The sequence below is a fragment of the Hypomesus transpacificus genome, chromosome 9 (genome assembly GCF_021917145.1).
Source record: "Hypomesus transpacificus isolate Combined female chromosome 9, fHypTra1, whole genome shotgun sequence".
Classification (NCBI taxonomy): Eukaryota; Metazoa; Chordata; class Actinopteri; order Osmeriformes; family Osmeridae; genus Hypomesus; species Hypomesus transpacificus.
Window position 1 is genome coordinate 18,137,497 of NC_061068.1, and position 13,955 is coordinate 18,151,451.

Consider the following 13,955-nt stretch of genomic DNA (forward strand, 5'->3'; position numbering starts at 1 on the left):
ATTTTGAGATTTGCTTAGAAAAGAGGTGTCAATGGACTTTGAGGTTCACTGCATGTTCATTTTACTCACCAAACTGTCGTTATTCAACTATGACAAGGTAAAAATCGGTTTTGCAATCAATGACTCCTTTAATATTCAGGATGTGGATGTGTTTTTGAACAGGGAAGCTTTGACTCTGCTCCTGGATACCTTCCACAATGAGGCAGAATCCTTTCTGCTTTCTGAGGTAACCTACTTTGACACACAGAAATTCTCTCTCTTTCTCTTTTTTTTGCACCAGTGTTGATGTTGACAACATGAAGCCCTGACCTGTCTGTTCTGTCTAGGGTGAGCTTCCTCTGCACGTGGAGCGCCTCGTCCAATCAGTGAAGGCGCTCTGCAGCTCTCTGGCGGCTGTGGAAACGCCAGACATCACAGCCGCCCTCAACCATCTGCCAGCATGTCCATGTCGCCTGCATCCCAGAGTTCTGAAAGTAAACACAGGCAGCAAACCACCATTGTTTCTCCCTTTTCCTGGGTCACTTTTAGACATGACCACATGTTTTGACCTTTAAGTTGAAAAGATAACTGCTGTGGGTTGCTCACCTCTGATAATTGTATTGTAAGAATTAAGAATGTGTGTGTGTGTGTGTTCCTTCCTCCAGGATGTGTCTGTGCTGGCCAGGAGAGAGAACAGAGGTAGGCTATCTATGGACACAGTCTATAATAGTGAACGGCGAAACCTGTAGTGGAGGAGAGAGGAAGCCGAAGGAAGAGTCAAAGAATAAAGAAGAAGAGAGGAGGGCCAGAGAGAGGAGGAGGAGGGAGAGTGGAGAAGGGACAGAGTGAGGAGGAGGTGACCACAGGGTCATGCCTCACGTTCACCGCGTGTGGCATCCTTGAACCGCCACGGATGTCCATACTGTCATTACCATCTTAATATCATTCACAACAACAGGAAAGAGACTGGTCTGTAAACAGGACGTGCACACACATACAAACACTTAAAGACACACAAACACACACACTGAGACACATGAGCACACAGACACACACACACACACACACACACACACACACAGAGACACACAAACACACAGAGACACACCTGCGAAAAACTGCAAAAAGGTCCACTTTCTGAAAAAATAACCCCCCTTCCACCAGCCTGGCTACGGGCCTCATTTACTACTGCAAAATACACAGAGGCTCTTGTTGACTTGATCAAACCTACAGTTATTGGCCCAGGTAATGTTTCTGGATTGAACACAGCAGACAGATTCAGCAGCCGCTCCTTCAGTCTGTGTAAATGTGAGGTTGTGCTGGTTTAGCTTAGCCTTGTAGACGTAAGGTTTTGCTTCAGGCTTTGTGAGGTTGTGCCTGTTTAGCTCAACTGTGGAATGTCTGATGGAAGTTATGTTTACATTTCTTGTCAGAAGTGGAGATGGGTGAAAGGTCTATGTTGGATTGATTCAATTTAGCATCAACATAGGTTGAAGTAGAGCTTAAGATCTTTGCCCGAACCAGACGGGAGTGGTCAGGTGATGCATTTTGAATAGCACGAAAATGGATGCTGAGGAGGTGAAACGGATGCTGGCCTCTGGCGATTACTTTTTGGTTGCACCGACAAAGAAAGCAAAGTCAGATTTTATTTCTTTGTTCCAACTCCCAAGTGGCCTAAGCCTACGTTAGTCATGAATAAATGATGTTAACATTTGTATAAATTACTCATTCTTGACAAAAGGCAAAAGAGCTGTGTGCGTGGGCACATTTGAATAATGTCGGGCTGTAAACGAGTTCGGGCTTTAAAAAAAGCTGTCCCTCAAAATGTACTTGTCGGGGTCGGGCCAAATTTTGTTGGGCTCGGGCCTTGTTGGGCCTAACTTTTAAAGCCCGATTACAGCTCTAGATTGTGGCATGTGGCTTTATGGAGTAACATAATGGAGTATTTAAGGACTTGGTGTGTTTAGTTTTTACTGTTATTTATAGAGGCATGTAGACTTTGTAGAAACTATTATGATTCTTGAATGTTTGCTATCTTTATATATTTTTGTTCTTCAGAACTTAGGATGAAGAATCATTTAGATATTTCAAAAATAAAATAAAACGTTTTTAAAAGTATAAAAAGCTGAATTAGGAAGTTAAAGCCCAATTTATACTTAGGTCGCAGACACTTTGGAAAAGGTCGCCGACAGAAATGGCGTCACGGTCGACACTTTCAAGTGTCCCCTACCAGGAGAAATTTCTACTGGCGCTGATGTCGTCACAAAGTGTCGCTCAAGTGTGATTGGCTAGATAGATGGCACGCGTCGTTGACTTCATTGTTTTGAATTTTCAGTGAACGCTCAACAGCTGTTAATGATAGAAGGAATCGAGGAGAGATTGGCGGAGCAAGTTAGAACATATAATGCTTTATAATGCCTCTCAAAATTAGCTACAGATCCGATCAATCACCTAGGCTACAAAGCGTTGACAATGTAACCATGGCTATAAATGGAACGGTAACATTTTTCAGTTTACGTCTCGCGAACCTTGAGCACAGGCGACTGTTTGCCGAAGTATAAATGCAGCAGTCTGGGCGACACTTTTTTTTTTCCGTCGGCGACCATTTCAAAAGTGTCAGCAAAATAAGTATAAATTAGGCTTAATGCTTAATGTTTATATTTTTTATGTATTCAAAGACTCTGTGGTGGAGAAGCTGACGGCGGCCATCTTGGATCTGGTGGATCTGTACTGCAGCACGTTCAACGCAAACTTCCACCCGGCGCCACAGGGCACACGCCTAGCCACACCCAGCCAGGAGGCTGGCCTGGTCACCAACGTCCTCTCCTTCAGCGTCTATGCAGCGCACCGTGTCCCCATCACCTGGGCTGCCAGGTAGCACACACTCACACACACACACAAATACATTCACACCCCACACACACAGGTTTGTTTTTCCATCCTAAATAAACATACACTGGCCTGACACAATCATGGCTTCACAGACATCAACATGCACACAAATACATGCTCCCATGCAGTGTTACATTACATTTAGTCATTTAGCAGACACTCTTATCCAGAGCGACTTACAGTAAGTTCAGGGACATTCCCCCTGAGGCAAGTAGGGGGAAATGCCTTGCCCAAGGACACAACGTCATTTGGCACGGCCGGGAATCGAACCAGTGACCTTCTGATTACTAGCCCGATTCCCTAACCACTTAACCATCTGACTCCCAGATGGGCAGTAACGTTGCTACAAGCATCACCGTTAACTACATTTCTCAGTATTATGGTGATAGCATTGTTGTTTTCTGAATCAAATCACTTTTCAGTAGCGAACCAATTTTATTGATCAAGTACTGCTTACAATATTTTCACAAGCATTTCTGAAGCTCAAGCTCAAGTCTGAAATACAACTGCTAAAGATCAGTAAAGTAGGACGTATGAGTATGGAGCCACAGCCATACCTGTATGTGTAGCCAACAGAAACACTTTATAGGACAGTGACATCATGTATCAATCTTTGGGCAGATTCCTGCAATTTTGCTGCAGGGGAATAAAGACATGCGAGATTGAATTTACTTAATGGAGAGATGGCAGAAGGTGATGACGTAGAGGAATTGATCCTGAGGGAGTCGCCGAGGCTGTACCTTACAAACCGTACAAACCATAATAAACAATTGAACTGAACAATTTTGCCTGCCTTTCTATTTGATTGACAGTTTTATTGATCACTGACATTTTGAATAAATTATGAATATATACGGTAGATTTTTTAATATCTTAGATGTAGTACACTACTTTTCCAATGTTGCTGTAGCTTAGCTTGATACACTTCCCCCCAGGAGAACTGAAGGGTATCAGTGTAGTGAAGCTTAATTTACTATAGAGTAACTGGTAGCTTAGCTCATTACTTTTTCCAAGTAACCTTTTCAACACTGCTCGCACATATACACATACATTAGTGCAAACACGCTGGCCTGACATTAAAGCCACGGACATGTACACATTGCACAAGCCTCCATTTCTGTCCACTGTAAAGTCCCCAGAGGACCAACTATTTATGAGGTCATGCACACTCCCTTACGGAAGGAAAATATATTGGAAAATATCATGTGATATATTAGGCAATATATTTCCATATATGAGATTGAATATTTATATTTTATAATACATACATATTTACAAATACCACCATAATGTTTTCCGATTTATATGGGAAAATGTATTGGTAATATATGTAAAGATATAGTGTCACATGTATGTTTAATATACGGTAGAATATATTTTTAATATAAGTAAAAAAATATAGCTGCAAGCAGCAATGGTGGATTCCTCCTTCAAAATGTTGTAAAATTTACATAATAGATAGTTACACCGGGATTACTCAGAAGACTAGTAACTATTCTGTCAACAACAAAAAATGCCTATGCCTGGAATTGAACTTGCAGGCCTTCTTTTACCAGCACAACTTCTCATCCAATTGAACCATTCCCAAATCTAGGTTCTGCTATGTTCAGTAACTGAATAATAGACCAATTATTTGTTTGTAAACAATATTTAGATGCACACGCAATGTGTTTGCAGAAAACCGGGAAAGGATAGCATTTTAAATGGCAAAAGGACCACACGGATAATACAAATAGTTAGATTTAAAAAGACCAAAAAGGTCGAGGAGGACAGCCTTAAAGAGAGAATGCGATTACCCATTGATCTGTCGCATCAGAATTTAGATTTGGGCCACAAAAGTCTTGAAATTTGAGTGAGAATGTCGCCCGTTACAGACCGCATAGTCGAGCGGCAACCGTGTCTACACGTCATTTCACAAAGTTCATAATTTCAAATTTTACAGTTTTACAGTCAATTCTACATCTAAATAGTCGAGCAGGGCAGCTTTCAAGAGAAATGGGAATTCTGCTTTTAGCCAGCTGGTCCGATTATTTTTCTGATTTGTTTAAACTGGCAATCTGAGTGAGACTGCGTCCCCGTTACACTGTTTTGACGTCAGCCTCATCACACTCGCTCACTAGCAGTGTGCACAATGTTGTATTTCACTCCATTCTCAACACGAGAAACGTCAGGGAGGACTGCCTAATGTAGATACGAGCCTGATGAAAATAGCCAGAATCTCGGATTTCTTTAACCGAGCCTGTTTCATTCGTCATTTGCCTGAGAAAGGGAACTCCGTTAGCCAGGCTCGTTTTGTCCGATCACTTCGTCAGGCTATTTTAAGGGTATCGGGGTCAATTGACTTTTGTGCATAGACAAGTCAAACGTAAATGTATTTGTCCAAAGGCCAAGAACCTCAAAATTGTAATATCAAGCCCTGCAATCCAGTGGCCAGAGATATATACCTGATCGATACTCCAAGTGTAATAGACCGGGGAGAAGTTCGTCTTTTGCAACCGACATGCGCAGTTGAGCCTGCTTCACAGTTGTGTGACGTAGGGTGATAATTGGTCAATAAAATAAGATGTTTCTCCTATGGCAAGCATTACCAGATTTGGTCCAAGCTCAAACAGCTGTAATTCAGTCACATTTTCACAAATCAAACTGAAACTTTGCAAGGTACTTCAGGGGGGTGTCACCTTAAAGCCTAATTCCTGACCCGGGAATCCTAATTATATGTAAAGATATACATGAAATACAGGTACAGATATGTGTTCAATTTACTGTGGAATACATTTTAAATATAGGTAAAATGATATGGAAAAATATTGGAAATATATACTGACAATGATCGCATCCAGCAAAATTATTTTGAATTAGCCATTTCCCCCTAAATAAATGTCATTCTTATTTAAGTTTTTGGCGGCATGTTTTCAGTTAGCAGATGGTACTGTTTGAATCGCGATTCCATTTGAAATACTGCCGTTTACAACATTATTAGAATACCTTCTAGATGGCTGAGCGGTTAGGGAATCGGGCAATCAGAAGGTTGCCGGTTTGAGTCCTGGTAGCGCAAAATGACGCTGTGTCATTGGGCAAGGCAATTCACCCTACTTGCCTCGAGGTACTTCCCTGTACTTACTGTAACTCGCTCTGGATAAGATCATCTTCTAAAAGTTTCTGTATATATCACTATGTCTGTACGTGCATGTTCTCATATATGTACTAGTGCTGTCAGTTAAACGCGTTAACGCAAACCCATGTAACACAGGGATGGAAATTAGCACCCGCCACCAGCCAAATGCGGGTGATTTTGTGTTGTGGCGGGTAAACTCGCTTCACCTTCCGGCCACCGTGGCGGGTAAAGTAAATTATTACATGGCTGTTCTTAACGCTGTAGAAAGCTCCATTCACTTGAATGGGGCTTCCCAACGTTCTGCGGTCAATTATTTTCTGATAACAGACTGTTGCTATGTATAACAGACCGCTGTCAAGGAAAGTGTCCTTTTTGCTTCTGATTCACGTCTTTCATAGCACTCCGCAAGTAGTCCGGTAACTTTTCAACCCCAGCGTATTCCGTTGCTTAGCGACGTCAGCTGATTTGAAGCCTAAAGAATGTTCAACGTCTATGAAGTTCAACGTCTTTGGCGAACTATTTCTCTGCTGATCAACACTACGAATGTTAACAAATAAATTGTAAAAAGACACACTGTGTTAAGTAATTTTGTTGGCAAGTAGACGTTTAATAAGCGGGATAATGTATAGAACGCGGGTCATTATCGGGAAAATAAGCCCCTTCAGAGCGAAGCTACAACCCTCCGCTTCGTGGGTGCTGTTCGCCCTGTCTTGGAAGAAGAAAGCTCAGGAAAGCACATCTGAAACTTCAGAGTCTGATTCTGATGAGCAGGTGTAAATTGTACTGGGAGTGGGGAGGAATGTTAGTCCGTCCGTCCGTCATCTGCCGCTTGTCCGGGGATCGGGTCGCGGGGGCAGCGACCTAAGCAGGGAGGCCCAGACTTCCCTCCCCCCGGCCACTTCCGCAAGCTCTTCCTGGGGGACCCCGAGGCGTTCCCAGGCCAGCCGAGAGACATAGTCCCTCCAGCGTGTCCTGGGTCTTCCCCGGGGCCTCTTCCCAGTGGGACGTGCCCGGAACACCTCACCAGGGAGGCGTCCAGGAGGCATCCTAATCAGATGCCCGAGCCACCTCAGCTGGCTCCTCTCGATGCGGAGGAGCAGCGGTTCTACTCTGAGCCCCTCCCGGATGACCGAGCTTCTCACCCTATCTCTAAGGGAGAGCCCGGACACCCTGCGGAGAAAGCTCATTTCGGCCGCTTGTATTCGCGATCTCGTTCTTTCGGTCACTACCCATAGTTCGTGACCATAGGTGAGGGTAGGAACGTAGATCGACTGGTAAATAGAGAGCTTCGCCTTTCGACTCAGCTCCTTCTTCACCACGACGGACCGATGCAGAGCCCGCAGCACTGCGGACGCCGCACCGATCCGCCTGTCGATCTCGCGCTCCATTCTTCCCTCACTCGTGAACAAGACCCCGAGATACTTGAACTCCTCCGCTTGGTTCAGGATCTCCTCCCCGACCCGGAGATGGCACTCCCCCCTTTTCCGGTCGATTACCATGGCCTCAGATTTGGAGGTGCTGATTCGCATCCCAGCCGCTGAAGGTCACGGCCCGATGAAGCCAACAGGACCACATCATCCGCAAAAAGCAGCGACCCGATCCTGAGGTCACCAAACCGGACCCCCTCAACACCCTGGCTGCGCCTAGAAATTCTGTCCATATAGGTAATGAACAGAATCGGTGACATAGGGCAGCCCTGGCAGAGTCCAACCCTCACCGGAAACAAGTTTGACTTACTACCGGCAATGCGGACCAAACTCTGGCACCGGTCGTACAGGGACCGGACAGCCCCGATCAGGAAATCCGGTACCCCGTACTCTCGGAGCACCCCCCACATGAGCCCCTGAGGGACACGGTCGAACGCTTTTTCCAAATCCACAAAACATGTGTAGACTGGTTGGGCGAACTCTCATGTACCCTCCAGGACTCCGCGGAGGGTATAAAGCTGGTCCACTGTTCCACGGCCAGGACAAAAACCACATTGCTCCTCCTGAATCCGAGGTTCGACAATCCAACGGACCCTCCTCTCCAGGACCCCTGAATAGACTTTCCCAGGGAGGCTGAGGAGTGTGATCCCCCTAAATTTGGAGCACACCCTCCGGTCCCCCTTTTTAAAGAGGGGAACCACCACCCCGGTCTGCCAGTCCAGAGGCACTGTCCCCGATGCCCACGCGATGTTGCAGAGTCGTGTCAACCAAAACAGCCCTACAACATCCAGAGCCTTAAGGAACTCCGGGCGGACCTCATCCACCCCAGGGGCCCTGCCACCACGGAGCTTTTCAACCACCTCGGCGACCTCAGCCCCAGAGATAGAAGGGCATCCCCGATGTCCCCAGACTCTGCCTCCACGTCGGAAAGCGTGTTGGTGGAATTAAGGAGGTCTTTGAAGTATTCCTTCCACCGATCCAGGACGTCCCCCGTCGAGGTCAGCAGCGCACCATCCCCACCGTATACAGTGTTGACAGAGCACTGCTTCCCCCTCCTGAGCCGCCGGATGGTGGTCCAGAACCTTTTTGAAGCCGTTCGGAAGTCATTCTCCATGGCCTCGCCGAACTCCTCCCATGCCCTGGTTTTTGCCTCCGCGACCGCCAAAGCCGCGTTACGCTTGGCCTGCCGGTACACATCAGCTGCCTCTGGGGTCCTACCAGCCAATAAAGTCCGATAGGCCTCCTTCTTCAGCTTGACGGCATCCCTCACCTCCAGAGTCCACCACCGGGTCCGAGGGTTACCACCGCAACATGCACCGACCGCCCTGCGGCCGCAGCTCCGGTCAGCCGCTTCAACAATGGAGGCCCGGAACATGGCCCATTCGGACTCAATGTCCCCGGCCCCCCCCCCCGAGACATGATCGAAGCTCTCCCGGAGGTGGGAGTTGAAGCTCCTTCTGACAGAGGGTTCCGCCAGACGTTCCCAGCAGACCCTCACATTACGTTTGGGCCTGCCAGGCCTGACCGGCGTCCTCCCCCACCATCGAAGCCAACTCACCACCAAGTGGTGATCAGTTGACAGCTCCGCCCCTCTCTTCACCCGAGTGTCCAAGACATGCGGCCCCAAGTCCGATGACACGACTACAAAGTCGATCATCGAACTGAGACCTCGGGTGTCCTGGTGCCAGGTGCACATATGGACACCCTTATGCTTGAACATGGTGTTCGTTATGGACAAACCGTGTCTAGCACAGAAGTCCAACAACAAAACACCACTCGGGTTCATATCGGGGGGGCCGTTCCTCCCAATCACGCCCCTCCAGGTCTCACTGTCATTGCCCACATGAGCATTGAAGTCCCCCTAGGAGGACGAGGGAATCCCCGGGAGGAGCGCTTTCCAGCACCCCCCCCAGAGACTCCAAAAAGGGTGGGTACTCTGAGCTGCCGTTTGGTGCATAAGCACAAACGACAGTGAGGACCTGTCCCCCACCCGAAGGCGGAGGGAGGCTACCCTCTCGTCCACCGGGGTGAACCCCAATATACAGGCGCCGAACCGAGGGGAAACCAGTATTCCCACCCCAGCTCGACGCCTCTCACCAAGGGCAACTCCAGAGTGGAAGAGAGTCCAGCCCCTCTCAAGGAGACTGGTTCCGGAGCCTATGCTGTAGGTCGAGGCGAGGCCGACTATATCTAGCCGGAAACTCTCTACCTCGCGCACCAGCTCAGGCTCCTTTCCCGCCAGCGAGGTGACGTTCCACGTCCCTAAAGCTAGCTTTTGCAGCCGGGGATCGGACCGCCAAGGCCCCCGCCTTCGGCCGCCACCCGTCTCACACTGCACCCGACCCCCATGACCCCTCCTGCGGATGGTGAGCCCACTGGAAGAGGGTCCCACGTTGTCTCTTCGGGCTGTGCCCGACCGGGCCCCATGGGAAAAGGCCCGGCCACCAGGCGCTCGCCATCGAGCCCCACCCCGGGGCCTGGCTCCAGGGGGGGACCCCGGTGACCCGCTTCCGGGCAGGGGCAACTGAGAACCATTGTTGTGTTTCTTCATGGTTGGTTTTTTGAGCCACGCTTTGTCTGGTCTTTCACTTGGAACCTGTTTGCCTTGGGTGACCCTACCAGGGGCATGAAGCCCCCGACAACATAGCTTCCAGGATCACTAGGACACGCAAACCCCTCCACCGCGGTAAGGTGGTGACTCAAGGAGGGGCAGGAATGTTAGTTTGTTGTTTAATATGCCCTACTCATTTAATGAAATGTATATCAGTTTGTGGTTTGTGTATGTATAAGAGAGAAAGAGAAAGTGCCAGTGTTTCATTTAGACTTGAGGTAAAATAAACTGCTGAACTATTGTAGATCTTTTAGTATTCATTTTTACATGCAGTTACACATTGTCGGTTAAAAACAAAAAAGGGGCTGGTAAAAATATTGAGTGGCCTGTAGATTTTGAAATCCACCAGCCACAGTGGCCGGTGGACAAAAAATGTAATTTCCATCCCTGATGTGACACTATATCTTCACATATATTACCCATACATTTTCCCATATACAGCGGCACAAATTATGGTGATTTTAAAAAATACATAATTGCATAATTTTGGGGATATATAACCACATATATTATATATTAATGTTCCGTTTATTGCAATATATGGTAAACGCCAATTATTTGTATATTCTGCAATGTATTGCAATATATTACATGAATATGTATTATAGTGTATAATATATTTAGCATCAATATATTATCCCATGTATTTCCATATATAATATATTGGAATATGTAATAGAGATTAATACATTACAATATATTTCAAGTCATATATTGGTGAATATATTTTCTTTCCGTAAGGGCTGGCCACCCACACACATATACACACACACATACACTTTCTCACGCATACTCACGCAAACACACCAATACATACACAGACCAGCTGTTAATGCTGGATATGCAGATGTATAATCATGAAGGATTACATCGTTGTATGGAGGAGAGAGAACCCTGACAATCCCTCCTCCCTACTTCCTACCTCAAGGATTACAATGACTCTTGCTTAGAGACTTGTTGCTCTTGTTGGTTAGTGGTAACTGATTTAAATTGTTGTACTCCTTGTGTAATATTTTTGTTAACTGTTGCTTGCTTTTCTACAGGTATACGTGCACTTATAGCGATTCATGTTGTTTAATTGTAACTTGTTTAACTACATGCCCTTATGGTTCTTCCTTTGGCACTTATTTTGGCACAATATGCCAAAAAGTGCTTCATGGTGCTTTGGCTACCCGCAATGTTTTTGGGGCTATCTTGTTGTTATTATCAGTGACCTATGCACTTTGTAAAGTTCTCTCTTGGAAGTCGCTTAGGATAAAAGCGTCTGCTAAATGAATAAATGTAAATGTACTTCCCTCTGTCTACCCTTCTCTCTGGTTCCCCTACCCCTCTACTCTTCTCCTCCACTCTTACCCTCCACTCGTCTCCTCCCTACTTCCCTCTCTCTATTCTTCTCTCCTGTTTTCCTCCTCCACTCCTCCCCTCCTCTCTACTTCCCTCTATCATTCTCTCCTGTTTCCTTCCTACTCCACACTCCTCCCTATTTCCTTTTCTCTGGTTTTCAAACTGCCTGTGCTCCAGGGGCGTAGACAGAATCATCTTTTTGGGTAGGCTTAGAAAAATATGGATAGGTATTTTTTCAGTTTTTTAACTTATTTACTTTGTGAGGTGCATAATTCTTCTGAGATTCTTTTGTTTTGGGGTTGACCTTAGATCAAATTGGGCCTACCCGTGGCTATGCCCCTGCTGTGCTCTCTTGTGTCTATTTTTCATCCCCCTTTTCTACTTCTCTCGTCTATCACCCTATTCCTCCTTCCACATGGCTTCTCTCCTGTTTGTGTACTCAGCCTTGCTCCCCCCGCTCCTTCTCCCCCTCTCTGCTGTCCCCTCCTCTCTCCGTTCATTTATTCTGACTGAACAACTCCCCCTCTCTCTTCACTCCACTGGCATGATTCCACATCAAGTGGCAGATGTCACCTCACACACATGCACACTAATCTCAGCCCATACCAGACCACACTCACTTTACACACATAAATACACACACACACACTAATCTCAGACCAGACCACTCTCACATGTCCTCCACTATACTCTAGAATCTTGCTCCAGCTTTGTTGCCCTCTCCCCCTCCCCCCAACCAACACACACATCACTTTTCCTTTAGTCACCCGTCTCTTTGTATCCCCCTTGAAACTGCAACATGATTGGTCGCTGTCAAGAATGGGGGCAGGCTGGCTGACAGCCTGGGAATCTTGCCTGACCTCCTGACCCCAGGGGGCGGGGCCAGGGAGCAGGGTCGTCGGTCACGAGGCACCTGTCCGGCAGGGGTGGAGGGCAGGGGTGCTCACATGCCATCTGTGTGGTAGAGAGGAATGGAGGAGTGTATGTGTGTGGCAACAGTTGGGTTTTAACAAGGGACAGCATGCTTGGAAACCACTTAATATTAGAGTATTCCAAGTAACTGGGACATTCTCTTTATAGTGAAATACAACAATCCTGATTTCCAGACTTTTACTTTAGGTCTGAATCCAATTTTCCAATCCAATTTCCTTGGTCTCACATTACAGTTTTTTTCAATCGCTAAGAAGCGCTTACCCATACTTCGGATACTTTTTCTAAACTCTTAACACAATTAGCACAGCATCAGTCTTTTTTGGCCATACAATTCACATATTTCATGTCTTTTTCACACAATAAGCTGTCAGTGAAGACATTTCCACAACGCTTACATTTTCTTAACAGACAACCTATACCTCCCAACAAAATGATGGATTGTTTGTGTAGTATTTATGAATGTTAACACACAACATCCCACAATAGCAAAAACAATTATCCAAACCTTAGATACGGTATAAAAACATCTGCTTCTGCAATGATATTAGTTCAAAAACAACATATCTCAGCAAAAAAAAAAAAAAAGACAATTGAAAAATGGACACACAGCTGATTTATGTTGGGTAAAGTGGGCCAACCACAGCTGATTCCAGTGTAGCTTAGACTCAGAGGCAGGGGTTATTTCCTTCAATTACTATAAAAGAAGGACTTTGAGGAGAGATGTTTTTGGATTTAGGAAACAGAAACAGACAAAAACAAACACTGTAATGTTTGGACGAGGAAGAGCAAGGGGCCCAGGGAGATTCGAGCAGGCCCAGTGAGAGATGGAGGGAGAGGTGCAGGTACAGTGAGAGGAGCAGGGCTGGGGATAAGACCAGGCCCAAGCAGTGGGCAAGGTAGAGGTGTAAGAATGCATGGTGGTGGCATTCCAAGGGCTGCAAGAACAGTAGTCAGTGATGAACTTCGTACCACTATCATTGACCATGTAATCAACCACGGTCTTTCACTAAGAGAGGCTGGTGAAAGAGTGCAACCCAAGTTGAGGCGGTCAATGGTTGCCTCCATTATACGCATCTTTCAACAAACCAATATTTTGTTCACTGTAAGCATTACTGTAAAACTTTTTCTGTTCTATTACTGTATACTGTGTTTCTACTGTACTTCCTTTACGTAGTAAACAGTAAGAAAAAAAAGAACTGATTTGCTTTTTACTGAAATGTGTTTGAATGTGAACATTATTGTATATGTGGACATACAGTTCCCAACCAAGACATTTTGTGTAAAAGGTGGATTGTATGTTTTCCATGCAAATACCCGAAACATAAGTCTATGCAGTTTTTATAATGTCAACAATAGCCAGTATTTTGAAACCTGGTGTACTTTGATTGACTGCATGTACCTTTTGAAGTGAAAACAAGTGTTATTCTTTGACAGAATATTTTCATTTTAAGTCAGATTTCCAGTGTTTTGGTAAAGTCAGTGTGTGCAGAGAAACATGTGTTCTGTCTTGAAATGGAGAGTTAGTATATATTTAACAAAATGGGTTTTTGAGAAGAAAATTATCCATTTGGCCAATTGTGTTTTGTAGGTGTCAGTCTGTGTTAAGAGTTTAGAAAAAGTATCCGAAGTATGGGTAAGCGCTTCTTAGCGATTG

General features: G+C 45.9%; 1 protein-coding gene across 1 annotated transcript in view; it reads left to right on the plus strand.

Annotated features, from left to right (window-relative positions):
* Positions 1-13,955, plus strand: part of pik3c2b (phosphatidylinositol-4-phosphate 3-kinase, catalytic subunit type 2 beta) — a 139,079-nt gene that overhangs the window by 29,009 nt on the left and 96,115 nt on the right. The window contains exons 8-11 of the mRNA XM_047024937.1: positions 163-226; positions 327-473; positions 645-678; positions 2,658-2,853. Coding sequence (XP_046880893.1) covers positions 163-226; positions 327-473; positions 645-678; positions 2,658-2,853 — 441 coding nt within the window. The remainder of the gene's footprint in view (positions 1-162; positions 227-326; positions 474-644; positions 679-2,657; positions 2,854-13,955) is intronic.